The sequence below is a fragment of the Lutjanus erythropterus genome, chromosome 2, assembly GCF_056507025.1.
Source record: "Lutjanus erythropterus isolate fLutEry1 chromosome 2, fLutEry1.hap2, whole genome shotgun sequence".
Lineage (NCBI taxonomy): Eukaryota > Metazoa > Chordata > Actinopteri > Lutjaniformes > Lutjanidae > Lutjanus > Lutjanus erythropterus.
This window is the reverse complement of record NC_139318.1, coordinates 30,583,421-30,599,998: the sequence shown is the minus strand read 5'-3', so window position 1 is coordinate 30,599,998 and position 16,578 is coordinate 30,583,421. Positions and strand designations below refer to the sequence as shown.

The following is a 16,578-nucleotide window of genomic DNA, read 5'->3' as shown; positions in this document are numbered from 1 at the left end:
AAAACTGCAAACGGGAAAACGGGGGGGGGACAGCTAGCAATGTGTGCAGCAATGCCATGCTCAAGTTTTACTAAGCAGCAACCTCCCAGCTGTGAAGGAGAAATAAACATGTTTACAGCCTGGTACATTCTGGTCTTTATAGCTTATTTACCTATTCATCACAACTTTATGGGGTCAATTTTTATATAAATCACTCATTTGAAATATATGAAGACTTCAAGTAATGCATAATTATGGCATCCCTGCTTTGAGTGACAGGTAGGCACTGCCATTGTTTACCTCTTTTTTTAATTTTTGGATTAGCTGGGAGTTAGCCCAGCCGGGCGATGCTAAGAGCCACTCTATCCTGAGCTTCACAATGACTATGTCCAGGCTATGAGACTACCATGTTTTATGCAGTCTGCAGGTTTTTACGGGGCGTTTGGTGCCTATTTCTTGGCCCGGCGGAACAACTTCCTGGAGTCTTTATCATCATGAATTTACTAACCAATGAATGGAGACTTAAAGAAATAACAGCATCAAGCCAAGAAATGGTCCAGTCTTCATGTTATGCTAAGCTAATCACCTCTCATGTACACACATGATGGTGGTACCTTTCTTTACATCTAACTGTCTTCAAGAAGGAAAATAAGCCAATTTCCCAAAATGTGGCACTGTTCGTTTAACCTGGGCACTTCCACGATTGATAGACATTTTATCTTGGTTCTCTTTTTTCTGTTTGGTTTATAAAGTACTTTATTCTTCTAAATTTTTGATTTTTAACTTAAAATAAACTTTCTACGCCAGTGATTACAGATTGTTTTGTATCTCACATATTTCGTTAACTTGAGAAATGCAGTGGACCATTAATGTGATTTTACTGACAAAAGGGTATAAATGATTTGCAAAATTACCATCCAGTCCACTAAAATTGAAGTCACTTCTTACCACACATGGATGTACAGAAATATACACACATGTTCTCCTCCATTGCCCCTCTTTCCTTACTGCTCCATTATTAACTGTTATTGCATAGATTGAGCCACAAAGTGTAATATAACCCAATCTAAAAAAATAAAATAAATGCCACTGTGCAGCTGCTGCACCAAGCTGCCATATACTGTAAATGCATTTATGTGTCTTTACTGCGAGTGTGATGTATGAAATCATTTCACGGCTAAGTGGAAACCAGCATGTATGCGTTTCCCACAGGCCCGCTCTAATCAGTGCTCCTCCAACCGTATACACGCCACACGGCTGCACCTTAATACCAGTTTACTGAGCTGGGTTTTTAATTCTCTCTGTTACTGCCGCTCGCTCACACCGACTCCTCAGCACCCATCTGTCTGTCTCTCTGTTCTCTCTCATATATTGTTTCTCTGTTTGCTTTGCGCATTTTGCTCTGTCACCCTGTCATCTCTTTCCCTCCTTCTTCCCATGGTGAAGTGTTCAGGGCTGGCGGCAGCTCAGCCTCACACAACATGACACTCATTATTCTTTAGTGACTCATACAGGCTACAATATTGTCCTTATTGCTGCTCAGTTGGTTGTTTTCTTCTTTTTAATCTTTACATGAAACTTTCTTGGATTTATTTCATAAAGGTTGCTCTTGCTGTCTCTGGATTTTACCTGGCCTTTTCATTTATATTGTATTTAGCAAGGAGCTGAAGGAGTCTGGTTGCTCAGTGGCGACAGTAAACAAATGATATCAGAATATGAAAACTGCCTTAATGTCTTCATGTCATGTGAAATTCTGTCACTCTCTGCTACTACTCTGTCAAGTGCATATTGCAATTAGAATGCCGCTCGGAGAGCGCAGACCTCCGTCATGGCCAAATGTCCTCTCTCGCAATGTTAACGAAAGTGAAAATAATAAGTGTATCCGCCCTGTGACTTGGATCTGCTCCAAAATTTAATTGGTTCCTCCATGCCCTATGCTGCACTCCTCCAAGTTTTACGAAAACCAGGCCAGTAGTTTTTTTTTTTCCAAATTTCTGCTGAGAAGCAAACTAGAGATGTTCTGATTCCATCTTTCTTTCCCCAAACTGATTCGATGTCTGTACTTTGTGTATCAGCAGTGCATTAAAAAGAAAAAAACTTGAACAAATGCATACAGAATGAATGCTGTAATGAACATGACCTCACCATCCTGAGAAAAAAAATAAGGTGTAGCAGTAACAGGGTCAGGTTTCGGAATTAATAACTGAAGTGGTATTGGATTGGTGCATAGACTCACGTACTGGGCGATACCCAGTACCTCATTTTAGGGAGTATTGGAGGCATTTTCTGATACTGGTACCAGCATTGGAGCAACCCTAAAACAAACAACATAAAAATATACACGGTATGCGTCAGTATTGTCTTTTTCTCTTTGGACAATATTAAAATTTAAAATGCTGAGAAAAATATGCTCACATACATGCTGAATCACCCTGACATGTCCACTCACTGTGGGAACCCTATTATGAATACATTTTTTTCTTCTGATTCTGATTTTGACTCCCAATAGGCCCAGATTAATGAAAGTACTTAAAAACAACGGATGTATATGAGGCAGTTTTGCTCGTCAAAATTAGCTGAGAACTATTTTGGAAACGTCTGAGCAGTTTTATGATCAGTTCATCATGTAGTTTAAACACTGTTCTGTTGTCCTCTGGAATTGTTCCGTCCTTTTAGGTGCTGGTGCTGCTGGACATCACTCCGGACCAGTCCATGCTGGATGAAGGCGTTGCCCGAGAGGTCATCAACCGCATTCAGAAACTACGCAAGAAGGTGAGACAAATTATTTCACAAGCACTACCAACTCTGGAAGCGAGAGTGACACATAACACGCCATTAATGAATTTGACAATCCAGTGTCTAATGAACAGAATATGACATGATGTTTGAAACAGTTTGCCAATGCATGTAATCGGGGCTGTGCCAGGGTGAGCAAAACACGCCGCTGAGGCAGTCTGAGGAGTTGTACTGTCAGACAAAATACCATTCAAGGCTGTTGTATGGTGAGTAATGTATGAAAGTTAACACTAGGACCGCCAGCATTCTAGCACCCCCTCTGAGCGCCACAATGATCAGCCAGACTGTTATATGTAATTCCATTGTTTGTGCTCAGAAGCGCATCTAGAATGCATTTTTATACCAGAAATTATGATAAATAATCAAAATATCACAGCCTAGAGCAGGATCGCAAACTTTTCAATGTCTAATGTCAATTTTACTAGTCGGCTTTTTATGTATTTATTTAATCGTGTGCATTTTTTTTTTTTAATTTACCGCTGCTTCACGTCTCCCATTAAAAAGGATAATTTGCTAAAATAGACTTTACACTAATAAATAATATAATACTTTTAGTCTGCTATATCATCATGTGTTACCGGCCGAGCGCACCGGGTGCTGTTATGAGTTGGTTAACGATCACTAATCGCCATGAATTCAAGCACATCTGATCATTAATGCACTTAACAGAATAACTTTTTGCTCCATCATCTGAATGAGACACACAACACAATGTCTGCCACCAGCTTTGTGTGGAAATACTTCAAAATATTAAACAATGAAGATTCAGATTGTGCGCTGCGCTGGAGGGATAAAATCCACTGGACCGATTTTTGTTGCGACATTTAGAATCTCAGATAAAATTCCAGGTGAAGCTCGAAGCTTCAAGAACACAGGATTTATACTTTATCCAAAACCTATCAGTATGTGCATTAGATGGATTTACCTTCAGCAGGTGGCTGTGGCAAAAAGCGCCCCTCACTAAAGAAAGATGCCAAAATCTCCGAAAGAAAGCATCCAAAGCCCCAGACCAAGTGAGAGCTTTTTTAGAGTTTTGCTTTTTAACTTTCAGTGATAATTAACTTTATTAAGCCTATGATGTTGAACATCGCAATGTGCGCAGTGCGAGCTGTCTGCTGCGCTCAGCAGTAGCCTGTGACTGAAAACGAAATGTGAAATCTGCTTTAGCTCAATATCATGATTTAGAAAACACCAAATGACTTGTTTTAATGAATTTTGTTAGATTAAAATATGAAGAAAATAAGAAGAAAATAGTGGGATAATGTGCCTCTATTTCCAGGATAGGAAATGTCATTTCAGAGTTGTGAGTTGTGTGACACTGCAGGCTCTCCAGGATTAGAAATTCACAATAAAATTACAGTATCTCCAGTTGAAAATACTTCAACTGTTTCAAGAGGTTTCCCTTATTATGCATCTGTAAACAAAATGAGTTTTGTTGTCAGGAATCTTTAGCCTTAGGCCAAGAACCATAACAATAACTATAAATAAAATCCTTCTAACTCAAGTGGATGACAGTCCACACCACAACTATGTCAATGATGACAATGGTGAAAGATGGTAAGATCACTTTCAGAACGATTTGATCAACAATAAAAAGGCCAAAAGGAAATCATAGTCCATCAAAATTTACAGGGTATAGCCTTCAACTTATTAAATACTTATGTAACTTACATTAACTACACATAATTTTTTTTTAGGGGTGTTGCAGTAATAATACACAATTGAACAAAAGCATGTAAATAATCTAGCACCTCTTGTACATGCTGTGTGCTCTTAAATCAGTTACAGTTGTAGTTACAGATGGTTTCTTCACCTCTATACATTCTCATTTTGAGTTTATTTGCCAAAAAAAAGACAAAACACACAATGGACAAAGTTACAGATGAATTTGACTGATTGCATTATTCATTTTTAATTTTCTATAGATATTGCGATAATTTCATCATCGCAAATTCTTTTAGCAGTGTAGTGAAAATCTGATTTCATGACCTGAGAAATACAACAGTCATTGGCGTTCTCAGGTTCTCAGAAGTTCATTCGGTCGTTACTGATGTCCTCTTTGATGATCCCCAGGAAACCATCAACTTGATGGTGGCACATATAAAAGTGGAATAAAATTTAAACAAAACATCTCATAACAAAGTGTTGGATTCTCCTACATTTTCATAGAAGAATTTCATGAACCTCTGTCCTTCTGGTTTTCTTTTTATGCCTCCACACTGGCAACACCCATGGCTGGATGCATTATGTTTCTGAATCGCATGCACGCATGCACCTCCCAGTCTTGTGAACAGGATATCTCAAGAATGCAGTGATGGAAGTTCTTCAAATTTGGCTCAAATAGCCACTTGGACTCGATGATCAACTAATTAGAATTTGGAGGTCAAAGGTCAAGGTCGTACTGAAAACACCATTTGGTTACAACTCAATATTTGTACGCAAGTGAAAAAAATTTCAGGCACATTTCTAATACAATGAAATGATGGCATTTTATATCCAAAAGGTCAACTTCATTGTGACATCATAATGTCCAGCTGTCTATCAATTCTCCGTACTCCTCTGTAAAAATAGTCTCTAAGTGGCAAGGCAGCATCTTTCCGACTGAAAATGATTCACTGGAGTCACACTTGTCAATATAGCGATAACCTCCATATTAAATTCCTTTACAGGCTTCATTACATTCTATGAGTCTGGACAGACTGGCTTGTAAACTTGCACAGGCTGGCAGAGACTTATAACCGTAAGGTGGTAATTTCAATTGTTTTTCTGTACAACATACAGCAGGAACTGGTCATCAGGATGTGAAATCAGGGAAAATGGAAAACACAGGGAATAAAGACAAAAAATGGGAAAATATAGTTATGAATATGTGAGATATAAATAAAAGAACAAGTAAATTAAGTTTGAGTTTATGTTATAAAGAGGAGTTACAGTGAAGATAAAGCTATATTACTTTATACACCGTTTTAATTATTTAGCCAGAATTTAATTATTTATAGATATATTCAGTTATATTTTTTACTCTTAGACTTGATTAACTACAGTTTGTCAGTTGTGAGACTCCATATTGGACCGTGGATCAGACAAAAAAGTAATTTGATGACATCATTATGTCCTGGAGGAAACGCGGCTTTTAATTGATTAATTGATAGTTAAGATTTATAATTAGTTGTAGCCACACAGTGTGCTGAAAGCATAGAAAATTAACTGTATTTTTTTGTTACATTTCCCTCCCTTTGATCGACCCGCCCCCCCCCCCCCCCCCCCTCCACCTTCCTCTTTATGTCCCATGCTAATTTTGTCAGGGGCAGTTCTGAAATCTTTCCACTGCAGCGTCACAGTTAGAAGTTTCTCCATCATAAGGCAGGCTTAATGGAAGCTTAATTACAGTCTGGCCCCTTTCAGATTCTAATGTTGGCGCTTTGAAGTGGTCTGGGGAGTAAAGACGGATTAGCCAACAGCCCCTTGTTTTCACAAGCAACAAACAGTTTTTTCCGTCCCCCTATAGCAGTGGTGTGCACTGGCTCCTGGCCAGGCTAAATTCCTCCAGTTATTTCAAACTGAGATCTGTTAGGAATTTTCCACCCCGGGGATGGGAATTAATTTTTAACAATTCTTCTGACATGTTTGGTTGTAGTTTGTGGGTGTGCGTGTGTGTTTTTATCAGTGTTTTGCGTGGGTGTGTGTGTTTTGCATGTGAGCATATGCGGAGTTGAGAAACAGGGGTCAGCATTTCCTTTATTTTTGTTTGTTTTGTTGGACTGCTCACAAACTGGAGATCTCTCTAGCTCCATCTGACGTGTATACACACACACACACACACACACACACACACACACACACACACACACACTGTACCAGCCCCTTCAGGGTAGGGTCAGTACCTTGACTTGGCAGGAAAAGCCTATAAACCTTCCTCCATTGATTGACTGCTCCTGTATCTAGCTAACGTTATTCCTCTGCCCTTGAGCCACATGCTGCAATTGGAGTGTGTGTGTGTGTGTGTGTGTGTGTGTGTGTGCGTGCGTACTACACAGTGGATGTATGTGTGTGCGGCTGTGCACACGTGTGCACGGCTGCACACTGCAGATTAGGATGAGATCAATGTGTTTGAATGTGTCAAGGTTAGAGGAAGCTGGCAGCACACAATGCCAAAATAGATGGGCTTTCATCCAATAAAAACCTCCCCTTGTTCTCTTCCGCCTTTATTTGTTCCTATACTGTCTGTTTTCTGCTTTTTAATCCCCATCCTGTCTCCTTTTGTCCATCCCATCCCCCCTCTACATCCTTGTTTCAGGTAATTGTTTCTTCAAGACTTCATTTTCTTATCAGAGAGAAAAGCTTTGAAGAAAATTGGTTGTTGCAAAACATTGATTCTTTGCGCCCTCTGCAATCATTTGTTTTGATCAGATAACATTTTTTTTCTAAGGCAAATTGCAGATTATTGCATTTTGTTGTTTGAAGAGCTATTGCAGCATATTTACTTATTTATGGTTAGTAATGCTTTATGTTTTTAAGCTCTTTAATAGTTTATGAATAAAATGCAGTGCTTTGTACAAGTTTATGTATTAAAACCCACTACCTACAGTATCTCTCCATCCCTTGTCTCTCAGGGCCATTTGGTGCCTTCAGATGAGATAACTGTGCACTACCGCTGCCAGCCAGAGGGGGAGTACTTGGACTCTGTCATCCAGGCTCACACTGACTTTATTCTGGCTACCACCAAGGCTCCACTGCTGCCCTTCCCCGTCCCGAAGACTGCCAGCGTCATCATAGAGGAAAAGACTCAGGTATGACAGGACACCAGAGGGCAACCCATATGTAAATATGTCTGTATACATTATTTAAATGGCTATCATCAAGGTGCATCTGATGATTATAATACTTTACATGCTTTTGCGTGTAACATTCTTATGTTACATTATGTTACTTGAACTTGCGTAGTTAACGTACTTATTTCAACTAAAAGCCTCGTCTTTTCTTAAACCTATCCAAGTAGTATTTTTGGCTTTATTGTGAAGGTCTACATTGGTGTTGCATATTTATTAGCTCTAACCTGACCACATAGCCCTATACATGCAAAACTGACTCTTCATAGTTTGAAGTGCGTCATGGCACTGACTTTGCTTCCATATTTGACAAGCTGGGAGTGAGAATGTGTTGTCTTTAAACATTTTCTGGATGTTTATAATACTTAAGAATTGCTTAATAAATGGTTTATAAAGTATATATAAACAGTATTTGAATGTTAACAGAAAATTAACTATTGATTTAATTATCACTTTACCATGTATTGACGGTGGTTATTATAAAGTGTTACCAAAACTTTTCTGCATTTTGCTCACTGATTCTCATATTACTGCTCTCTGAATGGATGTGTGGGTTGGTGCAATTTTTAGCAATAAAGGACACGTCATTAAAGAACATAAAAAGTCAGTGTCTCTCTGCCTCTTCTGTGTTGTAGCTGAAGGGTTCGGACTTGGAGTTAACCATAATAAAGGGATCTTCGGCTCCTCGGGCTCCTCTAAATGGGCCTGCTTGCACCTACGTGAACCTCAGGGTGAAGGTCAACAACAAAGAACAAGGTAGTGCATGTGAAGTCCGGAAAAGAGGTTTGATTTTCCAGCCAGAAAAGATCCAATAAGAATATGTTGAACTTTTGAACTGTCAAAAGTTGCTCTGGGGTTATTCTGCAAATTGAAGATTGTTGAGATAACAGGATATATGTACCACACCCGCTGACTACATCAGTAATCCTGTCTGACTGGTTTCTTCTTCAGAGGGGGTGGTGCTGTTGGAGAACCCCAAAGGGGATAACAGACTAGACTTGGACAAGCTGAAGAAAGTGAGCAGCAGCATCTTTGGAACCAACAACACCCCGCTCAGATTCTTCAACGGCAGCACTGGTGAGAGCTGGTTTAGGTCCCTTCGAGACAAAAATATAGCTCTTTCTCAACAAATCACTGTTACAATAGACATGTCCACCATATCATATTACATAATTATATATATAAAATATATATATATAAAATATATTATCCATATTACATAAACTACTATAGTTTCTTGTAGTTAACTACAGAGCCTCAATGCAATGACAAAATATTGAAAAAAGATTCTGAGACACAAATTAATACATAGAATAGATAATACTGCTAGTTAAATAATTCAGTAGTGTGTTTAAATAATAAGTTTTATACTTTTCTTTTATCACCAATCAGTTGATAAATGTTTTACATAAAATACATAATTTTATGTAACAAACTTTTGTTATAAAACTTTGTTAATCGTCCATATACTGTACTGCATGCAAGTGATGCATCATTTTATAAGCTCCTGTCACAATAGATCAAGCATATAGCTGCCAAATTAACTCTATCAAAGTTAACAAGCTAACGCTACATTTTATTTTGTTTGTTTATTTGACATGAAGTGGAAAAAAATAAAATGTTTTGATTTTTTTTTACCTACTTATATGGAGGTTAAGGTAAAATTACAAAGCTTTATATTTCTGTTTACACTTTATTTTAATTAATACATGAAAAGATTTATTGATTATGGGCTGTGTAGTAACCCAGGTGAAATTCTTTGTCTCCATTTAAACCTGCTTATGCGCTCGTTTGTGCGTTCATTACAGAGTTGACCAGTAAAATGGACCTTCAGTCTCTGAGTGGCAAAACTTTGACAGTGACATCAGGCTCTTCCTCCCCTGGCACCGCCCCAACCACTGACACCCTCCTCTGTCCTTACGTGAACCTGCTGCTCTGCAACGCACAACCAGCTGGTGAGAGACACACACACACACACACACTGTATATAAAGCCATGCATAACTGATTAGTCAGTCCTTCCCACTGTTATAAGTTTGCCATCACTCTTTTTAATTATAATCAACAAATCCCCCAGAGAGACCAAAACCAATAATGATTTTTTCCTGCTGACAAGTTTTGTCTGTGAAGTTGAAGCTTTATTCAACTAAATGCATTTAGCATCATAGCTCCGATCTATTTTTAAGTAAAATTAATAATAATACCACTCTACAAAAAACACAAATTAAAGTCCTCCCATGTTTGAGATGGAGCTAATTTTAAAGGAATAGTTGAACATTTTGGAAAATAATTGTTTGTACAGTATGTTTGCTTTTCCGGTGACTCGGTTTAAGACAAAAACTAGAAATGAGGGAAAATTGCTAGCTTGGGCTGCAACTAATGATTCATTTTATCATTGATTTATCTGCTAATAATTTTCACTATTAATCAATGATCATTTAGTCTATAAAATGTCAGAAATCGTGAGAAATACTTGTCATAATTTCCTAAAGCCCAAAGAGACGTCTTCAGATTGCTTCTTTTATCCAATCAACAGTCCAAAACACAAAGACTCATTACTGTCATAAATAGCGAAGAAAACCAGCACATCCATACATTTAAGAAGATGGAACCGGAAAATTTTTGCTTGAAAAATGATTGAAACAAGTAATCAGTTTTCAAAATAGTTGGGAATTAATTTTCTTTCGATCAACTAATCGATTGACTACCATTGCAGTTCTGCCCAGAGACACGTAAAACCACCACTCATTGTTTTTACACTTTGATTTTTGTACAAATAAAAATGATTAGATAAAATTAGTTTGTGAACTCTAGAGGTGCAAGTTAGCTGTTTTCAGTCTAAGCCAAGCTAACAGGATGCTGGCTGTAGCTTTATAGTTACAATACAGACAAGATTAGTGTTTTTCTCTGACCTTAAAACTATTCCTTTAACTGCCTCATATACTGTTGGGTAGTTTAAACTATAACAATGAATCATATTTTATAAGTCAATATATACAGTCAGTATCTGTACAGTAAGAAGAAACTGTAGCTGTCAAATAAAAGTTAATTTGCACCACCTGAATCAACTACATTGATTGTGTATTGAAGGGAATTTACCAGAATCCAGCTTTATCCTTGAAGTCATTCACACTCAACCTTTTTCACCTTGACCCCATCTACCCCTACATCTATCAATTGATCGGCCCGGTTCTCTCTCACATTTTCTCTTTTTGATCTGTCATTCCTTCTCTCTCTCCTTCCTTTTCCCATGGTGAAGCTTAGTCTTGTTCACGTACCTTCCCAGGACCTCACTAACAAGCCCATCATCTCTTAATTTGTTAAAGAAGTACGGTCTGTCTGGTTCACTTCTCTTCAACTCTTCCCGTCTCCTCCAGAGTGCCAGACGGGAGAGGTGGGCACCCTCCTGCTGGTGAACCCGGTGGGCCAGAATGGGCTCAGCTTCTCGGGCCTGCTGTCCGAGGCTGCTAAGGTTTTCGGCCTCCGCGGCAGACGGCTCAAGCTCTACCTGGACCAGGACCTCAGCCAGGGTAAGATGAAATATTGACTTTAGTGCCCATGCAGAATGCTTTTAAACTGATTAAAGGCCAATAATTCTTCACTGATATACAGTGAGGGGAAAATCAGATTAAAAGTTTTTACCCTGTCAAAATCATCTTAGTAAAGGTATTGAGGGATAAAGGCTCTAATGACCGCGGGCACCAACATATGATGCGTTTAAAGGTCCAGTGTGTAAGATTTATTGGGATTAATTATCAGAATATGGCAGAAATTGAATATAATATGTATATATGTTTCCATTATGTTATAATCAGCTGAAAATAGGAATTGTTGTGTTTTCCTGAGGGCACAGTTTGGACAAACCAAACACTGGCTTTAGATATGGCCTTTGACTCACCACTAGATGCCACTAAATCCTACACACTGGTCCTTTAAAATTTCAATAATATGATGATTAAATTATTTTTAACACTTGTGTTTCATTTGAATTGGCCTCACATCTCACAGTTTGTTAAAGTTAGCTGAAGCAAAGAAAGCCAGGAGAGCTGAAGTCGCAAACAGCTAAAAAACAGTAGAAGTTGAACTCCACAAAATGGTTTCTATACCCAAAAAAAGGGAGTGACCATAACATTATAGTTGTGTCTGGTGTCAGGTACTATAAATATCAATTTTTCTTAAGTCAGTGTCCAAAATGAGGAGTGCTGGATCACAAAAAATCAGCAGAGAGACGAGGGGTAGAAATCTTTGGATATTCCAGGATTGGAGTCAATTCAGACGCTTTAGTATCTGATTAGATTTGGAATCGATTCTTGAATTAATTGAAAAAGGGGCAAAAGAGTGTCTCACTCCAGTATACTGTGTGCCAAACCATTTACTGGTGTCCTTATTCCACTGAAATTCAATAGGAAACATAACTGGCAATTAAATGGTCTGCAGCCTTTTTATTTAACTCAAGTTAACTGCATTAATTAATGACTTAATTAGTTTGAAAACATCTTTCAGTGAGTTTCCTGTCTGTATGAGAATAACAATGAGGGGGAGGGGGAGTGCTCCACTGCACTGGTATTAACGTTATGTCTCCAGCAGTGGAGAGCTGCCTCTCTGCTTCACTGTTAGCTCCAGGAAAAACCATTGCTGTCCAAGATGTAAACTGGTCACAGAAACAGACTGATGGGAGACCAGAGTTGGCTTAAGTTGTCTAATGTTGAAGTGTGTAATGGTCAGCGGATGTCGTTTGGACTGCCACAAATGTTGTTGTGAATCTCGGTTGATTTAATAGAGCAAATGTTTTGGGCAGACCTCAGTGTTCTGGGAGTTTATTCCAGATCTGCGGGGCACAGAAACTGAAAGCTGCTTCTGCACGTTTTGGTTCTGACCCAGGGGACGGTGAGCAAATCCGTCCCAGATGATCTTAGTGCTCCAGGTGGCTCCTAACAGAGGAGGATATCCGATATGTTTTTTGGCTCCAAACCATTCAGTGCTTTGTCAGACTACAAACAAACCATGTAACATATATTAGAGAGCTTGATATTAACATAACATGTGTCCAATGTGCTGGAAAAAAACCAAAACAAAAACCTTTTCCTCTCTTTAGAACATTTATTCGAAGCAATTAATGTAAGAGAATGGTGATGCACTGTAACATTTGCATTGTTGATATTTGTGTAGTCTTGTGGCTAAGATTTTGTGATGTGATTTGTTTTTCCAATAAGAGTAAGTGAATCATTATGTATGGATTGAGATCACATTTTTTTATGATTAATTATGCAGCCCTACTGCAGGTCGCTGCTCTGCTCTGCTCTCTTAATGTTAATCTCTGGGTGGTGGTGTAGAAAGTATTCACAATATATTTGTCCCGCAAAGGTACTTATTTTACACATGAAATCAAAACATTCTTGCAACTGTTGCCTTTTGTGAAGATGAATTACAAAAAAAACTGTAGCGTGTTTAGGCTGTCTGGGGCTCGCAGCTGAGTTCTGCCTTTTTCTTGTCCACTTCACGTTATTAACTGACATTTAAAAAAATGATTTTTCACATTTTTGGTTTTAATGCAGAATCCATTTTTGTCCCCCCACCCCCAATAAGAAATAAGTAGTGTGATCCTGTTAAAAGTACGAAGCACCAGGCTCTTTGATGATGTATGAAAAGTACAGAGTTGCCATCTTGTTTGTATATACAAACACATCTATCTGTGTACTGTGTGTACTGTGTATGCTTAATATGACATGTATATAGTTTTATACTTTTATTTGACTGACGATAATTTGCTGCTGTGGTGGTATGTCACGTGTTTATAAGATGGATTAGTGTGTTTATTAGAAGTCTGAAGAACAGCCTGGTGATAGAAACGTCACTAGCAATTAAAATATTTTCAACAGGAGCTACTTGGTGTGCAGATTACATAAATATTAATGAAATTGTAGAGGAGGGATCAATTTCCTCTTATCCATAAGTGAACAGGTGATTGAGTAAGTGCCTGTGATACGATGGAACAAACTGGATGCAATGAAATGGTGCATTATGGATAAATAGTTCACAGCACATTGCTTAATGACACTGAGTGTTTTTTTTTCCTCAGTGCTCTTTTTTTAATATCTTAATTGAATAATTTGAACTATCCTCCCAGTTTGAGCAGCTTTGGAGATGTTTTGAAAACTATTATCTTTTGTGATTGCTTAAGTGTTTTTCCACGCTTAAGGTTGTCCATAAATATAAACCAACATCTCTGTCACTGATTTAATATCTCTTTGTGTTTTCTTTTTTTCAGAGCTACCAGCTGATTCATCAGTAAAATCTCTAGACACCAAAACTCTCTTTGTGAGAGTTCTTCCAACAACCGCTGAAGCATAAATCCTTGCCATCAGCATTTGTCTCAGATGTGTCGCAGGTTCCCTGAATGAAGTTTTTTACCACTGAAATCCCACCAACGGCCCCTTTGATGTACAGTGGATCCATGACATGAAGTGGCGTCATTTGTTTCCATCTTCTTTGGAAATCTTGATGCACAGCAGGCTTGTCCGTCAAGTTCATTTTGATGATTTTGATGTGTTTCAGCGCATTCAAAGATGTGATGATAGCTCTAATTAATCATCATATTCCGCCAAGACCTACAGTACTGTTCTCCCTGTTTTCTTTCCCTCATATCGTCTTTAATTTGTCACCAGTGATAAGTGACAGTTTTCTAAGAAAGCACAATCTGTTGCTAGGCTATATTTATTCTGGACAGAGAAGAGATTTACATGATTTCTTCACTAGAAGTGGATGCTCTTCAAGAACCGAGTGCTTATTCATACATAACAGCTGAATACACCCGCTGAATATATGTGTGAATGTGAACGTGTGAAGTAGCTGGTCATGGAAACAGGGAATTGTCTGATGAAAGGAAAACCAGACATCACACTCCACCAGAAAGAAATTAATTTACCTCAGATTTAAACTTTTTTTTTTCAGTCATGTTTCAGTAACTCTCCTTGGAAATAACAATTCAAGGGAACTGTCTAACCTGTCTAGCTGTCAATATTAACAATGGATGTCGTTTCTTTATTATGCTAATGATAAAAAATTATGCAAGCTCCTTCCCTTCAAGGCTTATTTGAGGTGAGCTTAGTCCAGAGTAATTATTGCCAGGGCTCATAATTGGGGAGCCAATTTGGCCTATTGTGCTTACACACAATTTTGAATTTAACAGATAAACCTTTTCTCTTCATTGCATTGGGAATCCTTTGACAATTGTAAAGGCATTTAAGAGGTGAAATGGATTTTCGGGCTGCTGTACCTTCAGGACAAAAGGGCTCTCCAGTAAAAAGAGCATCAAATGGATTATGTACTATTTTAAGTGACAAATGAAATAAATCAAAGGTGACTAAGGATCAGAATGTTTTTTTTCTTCCTGCTCACTCAAACCTCATGACACGTCATGTCTGTGGGATCCTGCAGGCGGACTGCAGATACGGAAACATTTGTTTGCCTTTGTTCATCTGGTTGCCTGAGACATTTTGACTGACTTGTAGTACTTTTATTAACTGCAAGATCAAGGAACAAATACAACAGAAGGGATTGCAAATATCTTCAGCAACAATAAATGAATTTAAAAGTATAATTTGACAATTTGGTACATATTGTACCAAATTATTCTCTCTCTTGCTGAGTGCAAAATGAGAAGATTAATACCACTCTCATCTTTTCAATATGTAACAGCTAGCCTGGCTCCATAGGTGTTGTGTTCTGTCACTTTTTCTTCCAAGTGAGGGAGTGGAATGTTCACAGTTCGCATAATTTGTATTTCCTTTTAGGGCTTGAAGATCCAATCATCACTAAAGCGTATGTCGTCCAAGAGAACCAATAAAAACAATAGGAATAGCCAAAGTTGTCATATTTGACATTTAATTGTTAAGAAGTGTGATGCAGACTCGCAGCAGAGAGCGCTCATGTGGACTGACTGCTACGTAATATTCTTAACATGATGAAACTATTCATAAAGTTAGTTTGTCGTTTGACTGTAGGATCACTAATGACTAATGTATGTAAACTTGCCGCTGTAGGAACCGTGGTTACATGACCTTGAATGAGCTTCAGTTAAAGCGTGCATGTGCCATTACATGTGTCATAGGTGCGCTCCAGTACTTAAACAAATAGCATTAGACCTCTGCCTGGCGCTGTGCAAAGATAATGAAATCTCCCTTCCAGCACCTTTTTTAAAGTGTAAAATGTGCGCGACTATTTCTTGAACTTGTGCGGTTACCGGCAACCAGTCTTGCATAGCTATACCTGTCTCTGGCTCCACACATTGCTCATTCTGCTATGGGGGGAAAAAGGCTTTGGCGTATTTGCATTTCTCTAAACCAATCACAGTTGTCTTAGGCAGTGCTAAGCCTAAGCCCAGGATGGTGCAACGGTGCCCCTGCAGAATACTGTCGGGGGGGAACATTCACATGTCGGGATGTGAGCCCCGGCATTAAAATGACTACGTCACTGCAAAATAAAAGGTAACAGCTTTTTTGCTCATTTACATTTTTACCATTAGCATCCCAGCATGTCAGTTGCTATCTTGGAGGTTGTTGTTTCCTGGGGACTTTGAAAACACACACAGCGAATGCCACAGTGGCAAGTCATCAGGCTTATATCCACACTGTACATCTGGAGAATCACACTACTGGGCAACCAGTAGAGACTCCAGGAAATCACTGCCACTGCTCAAGAACTAGTCTCACACAGACTTCCCAAAAACCACAATTTGTTTCTTCTTTGTTTGGTACGGATTAAACAAAGATATTACGTGTTAATGAGTTTTAGAGGCACTAATTGGTGGAATTTCTTACCTTTGGCAAGAACAGTGACTAAATAAAGATGACAACATCTAACCACTTCCACCCACCATGAAGCAAAAATACCCCGCTTTGACACTTTGAGCAAGAAAAACACAGGTGGTCATAATAACAGTCATTTCAGCTCAGGTCCATTAAGTGTCCCATTAG

At 38.5% G+C, this 16,578-nt stretch overlaps 1 protein-coding gene across 1 annotated transcript in view; it reads left to right on the top strand.

Annotated features, from left to right (window-relative positions):
* Positions 1–14,973, top strand: part of iars1 (isoleucyl-tRNA synthetase 1) — a 77,549-nt gene extending 62,576 nt beyond the window's left edge. The window contains exons 28-34 of the mRNA XM_084736908.1: positions 2,656–2,751; positions 7,389–7,565; positions 8,240–8,360; positions 8,556–8,681; positions 9,413–9,559; positions 10,981–11,133; positions 13,872–14,973. Coding sequence (XP_084593034.1) covers positions 2,656–2,751; positions 7,389–7,565; positions 8,240–8,360; positions 8,556–8,681; positions 9,413–9,559; positions 10,981–11,133; positions 13,872–13,954 — 903 coding nt within the window. The 3' untranslated portion in view covers positions 13,955–14,973. The remainder of the gene's footprint in view (positions 1–2,655; positions 2,752–7,388; positions 7,566–8,239; positions 8,361–8,555; positions 8,682–9,412; positions 9,560–10,980; positions 11,134–13,871) is intronic.
* The last annotated feature ends 1,605 nt before the right edge of the window (positions 14,974–16,578 follow it).